The sequence below is a fragment of the Henckelia pumila genome, chromosome 2 (assembly GCF_033568475.1).
Source record: "Henckelia pumila isolate YLH828 chromosome 2, ASM3356847v2, whole genome shotgun sequence".
Taxonomy (NCBI): domain Eukaryota; kingdom Viridiplantae; phylum Streptophyta; class Magnoliopsida; order Lamiales; family Gesneriaceae; genus Henckelia; species Henckelia pumila.
In genome coordinates this window covers 151192885-151205446 of record NC_133121.1, presented here as the reverse complement: position 1 = coordinate 151205446, position 12562 = coordinate 151192885, and the positions used below count along the sequence as shown (strand labels likewise).

Sequence of the window (12562 nt, the reverse complement as noted above, 5' to 3'; positions counted from 1 at the left end):
TGATGTCACCCATGACGCATTATCTTCGGAGCCTCCGATCCGAGTTCGGATCCTCCGATCTTTGGTTCGGATCCTCCGATCCAGTTCCTGTTCGGAGCCTCCTAACCCGGTTCGGAGCCTCCGAACCATCCGAACCCTCGGAACCTTCTCGACCATTTTCGAGTGTCCTAAATCCATTTCTGGACTCCGTTAACCCATTTGAAATTTCCTTAATCATGTTTTACTTAATTTAAACATGATTACACGATTAATTATTCATTAATCGTTAATTCTGGATACGGGTCACTACAGCTTTTCTCCTTTTGAACGTAGTGTAATAGGCTTTTATGTTCCTCGCCTGTTTGTAATGAAATTCATTTTCTCAACGAATTCATTGCCTCTTTTTTATTTCATATTTGATTTTCTTGGAGCTTAGATTTTGTCATCACCAAAAAGGGAAAAATTGTTCAATTCTTAAGTTTTGAAACAATATATCATTATTGTAGATATTGCTGCCTTTTTGTGTAAAACAGGTTATCTGTCGGGAAATCAATTATCGAAGTTTTGGTGTTGAACAAAATAATTAAAGGCAAATAAAAGACTAATTTTATTAACTCAACTGAATGATTTTAGACTAAACCGAGTTACTCAACTGGACAAGCCAACTGAAGTATGCTAACTAGTCCACAAGTGAACTGGATGAATATTCGACTGGACTAGTAAGCCAACTGAAGTTGACAAAACTGAAGAGAGTAACTGATTGTGCCCATGAACTTATCTAAAGGCATCGTTACTGGACAAGTTTCTCGATTGAACAACTCGCAACTGAATGAAGATCAACTGAGTCAGTCATGGATATCAATTGAACGATCCCAACTAAAGCAACTCAACTGAACTGATCAGACTAAATCAAGACGAAGTTTGGAAATTGGATAACTAGTTGATCAAATAAATATTTTTAGTCTAGGATAATCAGCCGAAACCAACTACCCTTTTGGATAAATTCATTCCCGTACACCGACATTCTGCTACTGCAACATCGCACCAGTTTTAGTACGGATGTCGTAGATTCTTTGTTGAGAAAAGAAAAATAAACAGATCTTTTGTACAGAGCTTTTTGAATCACTCTACGTTTACACTCCTATCTATAAATAGGAATCCAATTAGGGGTGGTCATTCAGGCGGTTTTGACCGAACCGAACAGAAATTTACGTTAAATCGAAATTTTGGTTCTCCGAAAAGCCAAACCGAAAATCGAACCGAATTGAGCGATTTGGTTCGCTTTTTAACCGAAATTATTTCGATTTTTTGGTTAACCGGTTTTTTAAAAATTTTTTCTCTAAAAATCAATTTTTTTTTAAAAAAAATTAAACTAAAACTTTTTTTTAGAAAAAACTTAATATTTTTAGTTATTCGAATAATTTTTGGAAAAAATTAATGGTTAAATCAAATATTTATGATTTAATGATTCGAAAAATATATTTGAAAATAACTGAACTGAGATTCTGAGAACAAAAAAATTGCTAACGTTTTTAATTTAAATAATAATAAATTATGAATTTATAAAAATAATGTAATATATAATGCAAATATGTGTATATATAATATAATAAAATAACTTCATTAATTTGTAATTATTTATATGCAGTAGTAAAAAAATAATAGAAAAAAAACGATTTTTTATGCATTGAATTACAATATTTGTTTCAGATATTATTTGACTTAGATATAATAAAAAAAAACGATTTTTTACACTAACTTTTTGTTCTAGTTAACCAAAAAAACCTTGGACAGAATATACACGAGATATTAAATTTGTTCGAAACGAGTGTCAGAGGCAACACTAATCCAAATGAAATGCATTCATCGGTCCAAGGAAGAAATATACATATTAATTGATTGTAAAGAAATTCAAATTCAAATACAAAAAAAAAAGTAAAAAAAAAAAGGTTTTTCGGTTCGGTTCGATTAACCGCAGTAAAAAACCGAACGGAACCAAAAAACCGAAAATCCAAAAATCCAAAAACCGAAACCGAACCGAATCGGTTTTCGGTTCAAACCGAATTTTCGGTTTTGGTTCGGATCGGGCGATTATCCGAACCGTGAACACCCCTAAATCCAATTCAGTTGAAGGAAGCAATCGGGTTATAGTGAACTCTATTATCATTGGAAGCCAACTGAAAGTTATCTTAAGAGAGTTTAAGCTTACAATTAAAGATCATACTCAAGTCGAAGAACACAAGCAAAATCATAAAGTTTTTATCAGATATTTAGGATCATTTTACGCTAAGTGTTGAGTTGAAAACAATGTGTTGTAAAGTCAGTAGAGTACTGACCAGTCGAGTTGTAACAGAATCAGTCGAGGACTAAATTCTTGAGTTAAGTCTAGAAGTCTCGGTTGTAGGCAGTGGGGTAAGTCCTAGCTGATGTGGGGTGCTGTAAATTATTTGTAATACTCAAAGTCTTCTAGTGATATCATTCTGAGGAAGAAGAAGGGGTGACGTAAAAGTTATTAATCTCCGAACATCCAGAACATATATTGTGTTATTTACTTACTGCATTACTTATTCAGTCAAGTCATCTTGTTATTGTTCAATCTATCAGTCAACCTCATTCCGCATCTATCTAGTTGGTTGATTTATATAGACACACGAGAAAAAATAGTTCGTTTTCCAACCCAACTGAACCCAGTTTTAGAATAGCAGAAAAAGCAATTGTGTGTATTCACCTTCCCCCCCCCCCCCCCCCCCCTCCACACACATTATTCAATTCAGCAAGTGGTTTAAAACCCCAACCGATCCTAATATTATCGGCCACTTGCTTTGAAGATCACTCGCCCGGTCGTGAGAAGTCACTCGCCTGGTTGCATGCAAAATTCATCATTTGCCTAGTCATACAAAGTATATCACTCGACTAGCCACCATGACAAGATATACTCACCTGGTCCAGATAGTCTTCGCTCGTTCACCATTTCAAGCATATCTTTCACAACGACCATAAGAAATATCTTCTGATTCAAACTACAAATTGTTCAAATCTGTTTGTTTCTTTTCATAAAAATGTATTGTCAAGACATACATATCGAACAAAAAATCATGAAAATCAGAATATTTTCCCAAAATGTTCACTGATGAGCTTATGATCAGAGACTGTCTACGACCGTTGCTTCTTGATTGGGAAAAATCCAAATTTTGAATTTATTAAAGCTTACTACATTTCAAGAAAGAACAACGTCAATAGTACCTTTGCATTAATGATCCTCAGGTGAACATCGAGTCCCTCCATGTAGAGGACACTATAAATAAAGATTGCTTGAAGAGTAGGACCACCGAAGCTCTATCTTTTGCAACTTGAATTTCTCGCATTTACTGTGCTAGAAATCTCACTTGAGCACTCAAAAACATCTTATCTAATTGCTCAAATCAACCCTCTCCTATCAAGAAAGTTATCAGATCTCCAAGGATCAACCAAGGGTTCTTCAAGATCCTTGACAGTTTCACACAAAAAACCTGTGAAGAAGATTTTGATAGTTTGGATCTAAGCATTCAGACAATAGTATTGTCTGTGTGATAGGTTGATAAAACTGTAATCTTATCTTGTGGTGTACTAGGAGTTCCGAGTTAGGCATTTAATAAGTCCTAATATTGGAGTGGGTGTATTACAAGACTTTATAATAACCAAAGTTTTCTAATAAATTCCTTCCCGTGTGGAAGAATGGGATACGTAGAAGGATTCAACATTCGAACTTCCATAACTCTTGTATCATTTACTATCCTTTATCTTGTTGATACATTCGTAATTTGAGTATAAGAACTTCATTGAAGACTTTTGAACTATTTTTGCACTTTTAATTTGTTCAAGTGCCTTCAAAAGTTGAGAACTTTTCTCAAGTTGATTAACACCTACTCAACCGGTCGTGAATTCTAAAGAAAATTTTTAAAGATTGTGTATTCACCATCCTCCCCCCTCTACAAACACATCCGATGCTAACAAAGATTGAACATTAGCAAGAAATGAAAAAAATAAAAAAGAAAAAGAAAAAAAGGAACAACACGTGTGCACCTGCGCAAGGCTCGGGCGCTCCTGCGCTGTCGTAGGTGCACCTGCGCCACTAGCCTAGAGCATCCGCGCTACGCTGGTCCTGAATAAAAAAGAACGACGATCAACGCACCTGCGCCATGCCTACCAAATTTTAGAAATTTTGGGCTTTTGAATTTTAAAAGATTTTTTTGGCTTATTTAAGAGATTTATAGGATTTTAGAGGGATTTTTCACCACTTTTCATCATTCTTTCATTCTAGAATAATCGACAATACAACCACACAACTCTAACATTCAAGGAGGTTTGAGACACGAATTTGAGATGTGTGAGAGAACGAAAATAGCTAATTGAATCACAAGATGAAGTAAATTCATCTAAGGATGGAGAATCAACTTTGATATATGATTTTTATTATCTGTTTATTTGTGTATTCATGTTTTAATCGTCTTTCAATTCACTAGTCATAAATTGAATGTTAAATTTATTTGAGATCTAACACTCGGGAGATGAGATTTGAATAAGATCATAAGAAAACACAACCTAATATTTTTGTAGAGTTCGGGAAGCCTACAATTTCTTTGGAGATCGTTGAAAGATAAACATAAAACTTGATTAAATTATTGTGATGCTTGATTTTCGATAGGGAAATCGAAATTTATATTAGAATAATAAATTTACTTGACTCTTTGGGAGAGACAATAACACTTAAGGGTTCTTGACCCATAAATAGAAATAATTGATATTATCAATAAATATGATTTATATGAATAAAAATTGAGTGAAATTTTATATCAAGAACCTGTATCAAATCGTGTACCCAAAATCGTCTATGAAATTTTGGTTTGTTTAATTTATTTTCTAAATAAAATTGGTATTATTTTAATTACAATATTTAATATGAATATAAATTTCAATATTTGTGAAAATGATACTTTTTTACCTATAAATTAATTTTAATAAGGCTATTAGTGCTCCAGTTAGAGGGTTAGTGGAGACAAGCCGTTACTATAAGAACTGACTCAGATAACCAAATCTTAAAAGGACATAAACAATGTAGAATCATTGACTCCAACTATGAACAACTCATAGTCATCATCAACAAATAGAGCAAATCTCTACAAATTTACTCTGCATATTTAGTTTCAATTTGAAAATGTCAAGTTTTTAGTCATATTTCTATCTTTCTAGTTTTATTTTACGACATTAATCTAGTTTCTTCAGCTTTTGGTTTTTATATTTCAACTTTTTTTTATTGTAAAAATGTCATTTTTAATTCTTAGTGATATAATATTGTATTCATATCATTTAAATAATTTATTTTTCATGTTCTTTAATTACATGGTTAGTTGCATCCGAATCCGAGGAGCTTATAACGGATGACCGAATCGGGACTCACAATGTCCGATTAAAAGTCGGATTTTCGCATTTTTTTCATCATACTTTGGTACGAATTGTACGTCTGGCACGTCCCAGCACGTAAAAATTCGAGTCAGACAGATACTCTATTTTTTTTTTCAAGGTAACAGACACACTAATAATAGAATAAAATTTGACATCATGCACTTGTAGGTGAAAATCACACAACAATCATCTTATCGGGATCCATTGTATCCGGATACGTCCAAATTGGAGCTCCGATCAATATTTTAATTTAATGTTGGTATTTTCTCAAAATTTGATTTGATTTTTTTAAATTTTTTTAGTCATCCTCCCATTAGAGCCGTCAATTTGGGTTGGGTCGATCGGATCGGTCCATCCCGCCACACAATTTAAGTGAGTTGGGTTGAATTTTTTTCAACCCAACTGAAGATGGGCTTAGGCGGGCCAACCCAACTGGTCTGATGAATTTTTTTTATGGTGATATATGTACATTTTTAATGAAAGTTATGAAATTTTTTTGTATTAATTACTTTATATAAATTTTACACGTGTGAAATCAATAATTAAAAATTTTATTAATATGGTTCTATTAATATTTGTTTATGAAATGATATAATTAATTATAATAATTTTTTATTTTTATTTATTTATTTTTATTTGTAGTGAGTCAACCCGCGGACCGATCCGTCTAACCCGCAACCCATCTCGGGTTGGGCTAGGAATTTTCAACCCGGCTGAATGGTGGACCGATCCGCCAAACAACGGATTTTTGGTGTGTCAGCCCGCCTCGCTATGAGTTGGCTGCCATCCAACTGGTGTAAGGTTTGTCCAACTGGGAGGAAATAGTGATAAAAATGTAAAAGAAATAAACGGGCCTTTTGTGAAAAAGCCCAATTACTTTTGTGAGTGCCTCCGCTTGGGCCCATACAGCCGACCCGCCAAATTCCGGCATCTCTCAGCCGGCAGTGGCTATGAAGTTCACTTCAGCCCCCCATTCCTAAGCTGCGGGAATTTGAACTCATTTTTGGTTTCTTCTCCTCTTGATTTCAGAGAATTTCGCTGAATTTTCTGATTCAAGTTCCAATTCTTTTCCTTATGCAGTCATCTTGATTTCATGGCATGTAATTGCATTCTCAATTCTTCATTCTTACCGTCGTTTCCTCACATTCTCAATTCTTCATTGTTGCCGTCGTTTCCTCGCTACCCTCATCCAAAATTCAAGAAACCCAAAACCCTCGTCCTAATTTCATGTTGTCTTGCCGAATACCCAGAAAAAGATCATGAATTTGGACAAGAGGGGGAGAAATCAAGATTCAGGAGAAACTCATTGAATTTTCTTCAACTTGCAGTGACATTAACTGTAGTCTCAGGTTCATTGCCGCGACCCTCCTCAGCAGCAGCCAAAGTCTCGGAGAAGAAGCGTTTGGGAAAAAAGCACGAAGCTTTGAGGCCCGAGGAGTTGAAAAAATGGACACAAGGGCTACCTGTGGTGTCCCACAGGCTTCCTTATACTGAAATATTAGATTTGAAAAGGGATAATAAGCTTAAGCATGTTATTAAACCACCTAATGTGGGATTAAAGCAGCGGCCCGAGGTTGTTTTGGCGGTATTAGAGGATAATAAGGTTCTTAGGATTGTGTTGCCTTCAGTTGAAAGTGATTCTAAGTTTTGGGAAGAATGGGATAAGTTGAAGATTGATGGTCTTTGTATGAATGCTTATAGCCCCCCCGTGAAAGCGCCTGAGATTCCAAAGCCTTATCTTGGGGTTTTGTCGGAAATTCCTAAATGGATGTTCTCGTTCGTTAAGCAGAAGCCTCAATCCAAAAAGGCATTGGAGTTGAAGAGGATGAGGGAGGAGATTAAGCAAAGGAGGAATGAGGAGTTGAAGAGGATGAGGGAGGATAGGGAGATGATGGAAAAAGCAATGAAGATGCAGAAGAAAATGGAGGAGAAGGAAAAGAGGAGGGAAATGAAAAAGATAAAGCATGAAGAGTCTTTGCGCCAAGCTCGTGAGAGCTCACAGGACATGGCGATGATGTGGGATAGATTAGCTAGTGATTCAAATGTTTCCACGGGTCTTGGGGTTGTTTTCTTTTATATATTTTACCGCACGGTGGTTCTTAATTATAGGAAGCAGAAGAAGGACTATGAAGATAGGTTGAAGATAGAAAAGGCTGAGGCCGAGGAGAAAAAGAAGATGAGGGAGCTGGAGAGGGAAGTGGCTGGTATTGAAGATGGAGATGATGAGGAAGGTGGAGAAAAGGGGGAAGATAATCCCTATATGAAGATGGCAAAACAATTTATGAGGTCTGGTGCACGTGTTCGACGAGCCCAAAATAGGAAACTTCCACAGTATTTGGAAAGAGGGGTGGATGTGAAGTTCACGGATGTTGCTGGGCTCGGGAAAATCCGACTTGAGCTTGAGGAGATCGTGCAGTTCTTTACCCACGGTGAAATGTATCGTAGGCGTGGGGTCAAAATACCTGGTTAGATTATTGCAAATAAAGAACTACATTTTTTAATTTTTATCTTGTTGTTTTTGGGTATTTCTTATGCAGTTTGAGTTCATAACCACAAGGATTTCTTCTACAGTGGCTTTATTTTACTTTTTTATGGCATATCTAAAGATCTTAGCGTTCATTATATCTCTCTCTCAATCTCTAAGTTTTGGAGTTCAAGCACATAATCAGATTCAGATATTTGAGTTTAATGCTTATGCAAGCTCTGTAGATTAGGTCTGTCTGATCTCTGGGCACAAACTGTATTGCCTTCAGAATGTTGAGTAAAACTAAGCGGCGTGTTTATTGATGATAAACTTATCTGGCACTTATGATTTGGGCTACAAGAAACATATGTTGTTTTTTTCATCTTGGTTCAGGAACATAGCAAGTAAATAACCAATTAAAAAAAAACTAGATTTTCCTCATTAAACACATGCTTTCTTCTTGCTACTCCATGGTAAATCTGCTATTTTTTTCTTTTCATGGCCCTTCCCCTATTCTGTAATACTTTTAGCGTGATCTGATGTTGGGTTGGGATTATGCTGAAAAATATTTCAGGTGGCATACTACTTTGTGGACCTCCTGGAGTGGGGAAGACATTATTAGCAAAAGCTGTGGCTGGTGAGGCTGGTGTAAACTTCTTTTCCATATCTGCTTCTCAGTTTGTTGAAATATATGTGGGAGTTGGTGCATCTCGTGTTCGAGCACTCTACCAAGAAGCGAAGGAAAATGTTAGTTTTTCTGTTCCTTTGGTTATTTCTTGCAGTTTCAAAACTTTCGTGCTGATCTTTCAGATATATCCACGCGACATAATGGTGATCAAATACTTTTCTTGATGGAACTTCTCCATCAAAATGAATTTTATTGTGACTTTTGCTTTTTCAGAGATGTTCTTAAGCTAAAATTATGTAACTTATTGTAAAGCTCAATATATGGAGTGTTTGTGTGACTTTTCATAGGCTCCATCGGTTGTTTTCATCGATGAGCTTGATGCTGTTGGAAGGGAGCGTGGTCTGATTAAGGGATCTGGTGGACAAGAACGAGATGCTACTCTAAATCAGGTATTGTGGCCACACTGAATTTCCTCAAGTTTTAGATGATAAATATATTGATGCACATTCACTCGTGATCCCAAAATCATTATTCAGCTGCTTGTGTGCCTGGATGGGTTTGAAGGTAGAGGTGAAGTCATCACTATTGCTTCCACAAACAGGCCTGACATTTTGGATCCAGCACTCGTGAGACCAGGGAGGTTTGATCGTAAAATTTATATCCCTAAGCCTGGACTTATTGGCCGCATTGAGATACTCAAGGTGTGCTTTTGTCATGCGTATTTGTTGTTTATAGTTTGCATGTTGTGTTTTCATGTGCGACCAATAATATGAAAATCTATTGCTGGCCAGTTTTCTTTTAGTGCCTAAATTCTGATTACTTTTCAATAGAAATTTTTTCTCGTCTAAAGCCTGACTTTGTTTTGATGCTATTATGATTTCCTGATCACAGGTTCATGCTCGGAAGAAGCCAATTGCCCCAGATTTGGACTATATGGCAGTTGCCAGTATTACTGATGGAATGGTTGGTGCTGAACTGGCTAACATCATCGAGATTGCAGCTATAAATATGATGCGTGATGCAAGAACCGAGGTACTCACTCTTGAAATAATGAAAATTCTGAAACTTTATTCTCTATCTTCAATTTGGCCAACAATCAATAGACAACTTTTGTAGGTGTGCGTGTATGAATTTGTTTTTATTTATTTCGGCCATAGCCTAAAACATCCACTCCTGAGTTCTGACATACATGACATGCCTGTGAAATTTGATTACAGTTTGTTGCATATTCACATTAGTTTGGAATGTTTTGCACAGTAGTTTTTTTATTCTCCGAGTTTTGCGTATGGCTTGGTAGCTGTAAAAATCCAAGTTCCTGTTCTATCTAGATTACAACCGATGACTTGTTACAAGCTGCACAAATAGAAGAACGAGGCACTCTAGATAGAAAAGATAGGAGCCCCGAGACATGGAAGCAAGTAGCTATAAATGAAGCAGCCATGGCAGTGGTCGCTGTGAATTTTCCTGATCTCAAGAATATCGAGTTTGTATGTTCTTTCCAAGTTCATTTACTTCTTATACAAGGTCATCTTATTTACTTTGACATAATACCATTTTTTTACGGGACAGCTAATTTTTATGATTCTTGCTTATTTTCATTTATCCGTATTATTTACGAACTATTTTATATTTTGATGCAAATTATATTTTTCCCATTTTAGCATTTCGGTCTTTAGCTTTTAGAGAAAATAATATTTGACAAAAAATGGCTCGTGTTTGTTGCTTCTTGATACATGTTCGTGAATCGTCTGCTGTGTTTGTCAGGTAACTATTTCTCCTAGAGCTGGAAGGGAATTGGGTTATGTACGATTCAAATTGGACCACGTTAAATTTAAGGAAGGAATGCTTAGGTTTGACTCCATTTGATTGCAATAATGTTTCATGTTTTTCTTACCCATTTCTTGAAAGTTATATCAGATCACCTTCCTCTGTGATAAAAAAATTTGGACGAATGTGCGAATGATAATCTTGCTTGGGGATAATGTTCTTCCCATTTTGTTTCGCAGTCGACAATCTCTCTTGGATCACATCACTGTCCAGCTGGCACCTCGTGCAGCTGATGAACTGTGGTACGGGGAGGCTCAGGTAACAAGACGCTCTTCAAATTTACTTTTGTCTTAAAATTGTTCTGAAACTACTACAAACTACTACTTTTTTTCTCTGACATGAAAAATGTCATCTGCTTTAAATTTTGCAGCTGAGTACCATTTGGGCAGAGACAGCAGATAATGCTAGATCAGCTGCACGCAGTCTAGTTCTTGGTGGGCTTTCAGACAAACGATACGGCTTGAACAGCTTCTGGGTTGCAGACAGAATAGACGTAATTCTCGTTTTACTTTCTTGTACTCGTGCGAAATCTTTTCCTGTTTCAAATTTCCTCGACTTTTGCCAAAATCTAGAGCATATTCAAACCGATATCTCGAAAAGACAGTAATCTTTCTGACCATCATTCTCGGTTTCCCTTCAGGACATTGATTCAGAGGCATTGCGGATTCTCGACACTTGTTATGAACGTGCCAAAAAGGTAAAATCTGAAAACAGTTGCACCGAGTTTCTTGAGAAGCTTTTAAGATTTTTAACGTCGCGTTCTATGGCAGATTCTTCAGCAAAACCGTGAACTTATGGATGCTGTTGTCGATACTCTAGTCGAGAAGAAGAGTTTAACAAAGCAAGAATTTTTCAACCTAGTTAAGCTGCACGGATCTATTCAACCAATGCCGCACAACATCCTTGATATCAGGGCCGAAAAACGAAAACAGCTCGAGAAAATCATTGCTGACATGAAGGAAGAAGCTCTCCCTGGAAGCTGATGATCATGATCGTGGCGATGGTTACATGTAGTTTCCGTTCGTGCATCTTGCCTTGAAATTGTTTCACGACACACTTCGCTCTGCTAACGAAGAACGAAAGATCTCGTTGATTTATGGATCTTCGACAGAGGGACGCCTGCCCTTACTCCCCCGTCCGGTTCAGCATGATGAGATTTGTATATGTTCCCCTCTTGGTTTCTGCATTTATCAAGGAACCTCAGTGAACAAAATACAACTCGCACAGAATCCTTTTGGACTCCCAAAAAGCTATGTATTAATTATCATTTAAATGGTAGATTAGATACCTCTCATTCTTTACTTCTATTACTGCATTGTCATTTTATTGAACTATCAAATCTGTCGTTAGTTTATCATCAGCGGACGGATCAATTCGGTCTTGCAGTTGAGAAATAATAATTTTGATATGAAAGTGATATTTTTTCATTGATCAGATCGGGTCGGAATTCTGTCTCATAAAATTAATTTGTCAGATGGGCTCATATAAGTTTTTGTGTTTTGAATCATGAGGGCTCGTGTGATTTCCTCAATAATGATCATTAAGTGCTTATTTAGCTTTAATTGTTTGAGAAATTTTCAAAACTTACAAATGATGTATCGTTTTTCATTGTAACATGTTAGAAACTGATATTTTATTTACTAATCAAATGGCTTATATCAAATTAGTTTTCCTTTATTTTCCTTTAATTATTATTATTATTATTATTATTATTATTATTATTATTATTATTGTTATTGTTGTTGTTGTTGTTGTTGTTGCTGCTTGTTGTTATCGTCACCACCGCGGCCGTTTAAGGTGGTGTTTGAGAGAGCTTCTAGGAAATACTTTTCAACTTTTCGTTAACAAATTTCTCAAAATTTTAAAATTTTATTAATGAAAAACTGAAAAGTGCTTCCTAAAAACTCTATCAAAAACTACCTGAATGTATAATGAATTGAAAGTAACATGAATTTATGTGAACCTCATTTTCCTCGTGTTTTATGATATTCAAATCAACAATCACCAACAATAGTAAATAGCAAAAAATCCCTCCTAGTAGGTAGGTAGTAAATAAACTTCACAAGTCACAACTAAAAGAAAAGAAAAATATATAAAACACGGCGACTTGCATCTCAATATGCTCTACATTTAATATATAAAATAAATAAAAATATATGATTTACTTTTAAAAATCGAGGATCCTAATGATAGCTCGGTTACATTTAATTATTTGGATTGTG

At 35.8% G+C, this 12562-nt stretch overlaps 1 protein-coding gene across 1 annotated transcript; it reads left to right on the top strand.

Moving 5' to 3' along the window:
• Positions 1–6335: 6335 nt before the first annotated feature.
• LOC140881169 (probable inactive ATP-dependent zinc metalloprotease FTSHI 2, chloroplastic) lies at positions 6336–11787 on the top strand. The gene is made up of 11 exons (XM_073286255.1): positions 6336–7886; positions 8460–8632; positions 8861–8962; positions 9050–9214; positions 9405–9545; positions 9842–10000; positions 10278–10363; positions 10520–10598; positions 10711–10833; positions 10981–11037; positions 11111–11787. The coding sequence occupies exons 1-11, from the start codon at positions 6515–6517 to the stop codon at positions 11321–11323; spliced, it is 2670 nt and encodes an 889-aa protein (XP_073142356.1). The 5' UTR covers positions 6336–6514; the 3' UTR covers positions 11324–11787.
• Positions 11788–12562: the final 775 nt, after the last annotated feature.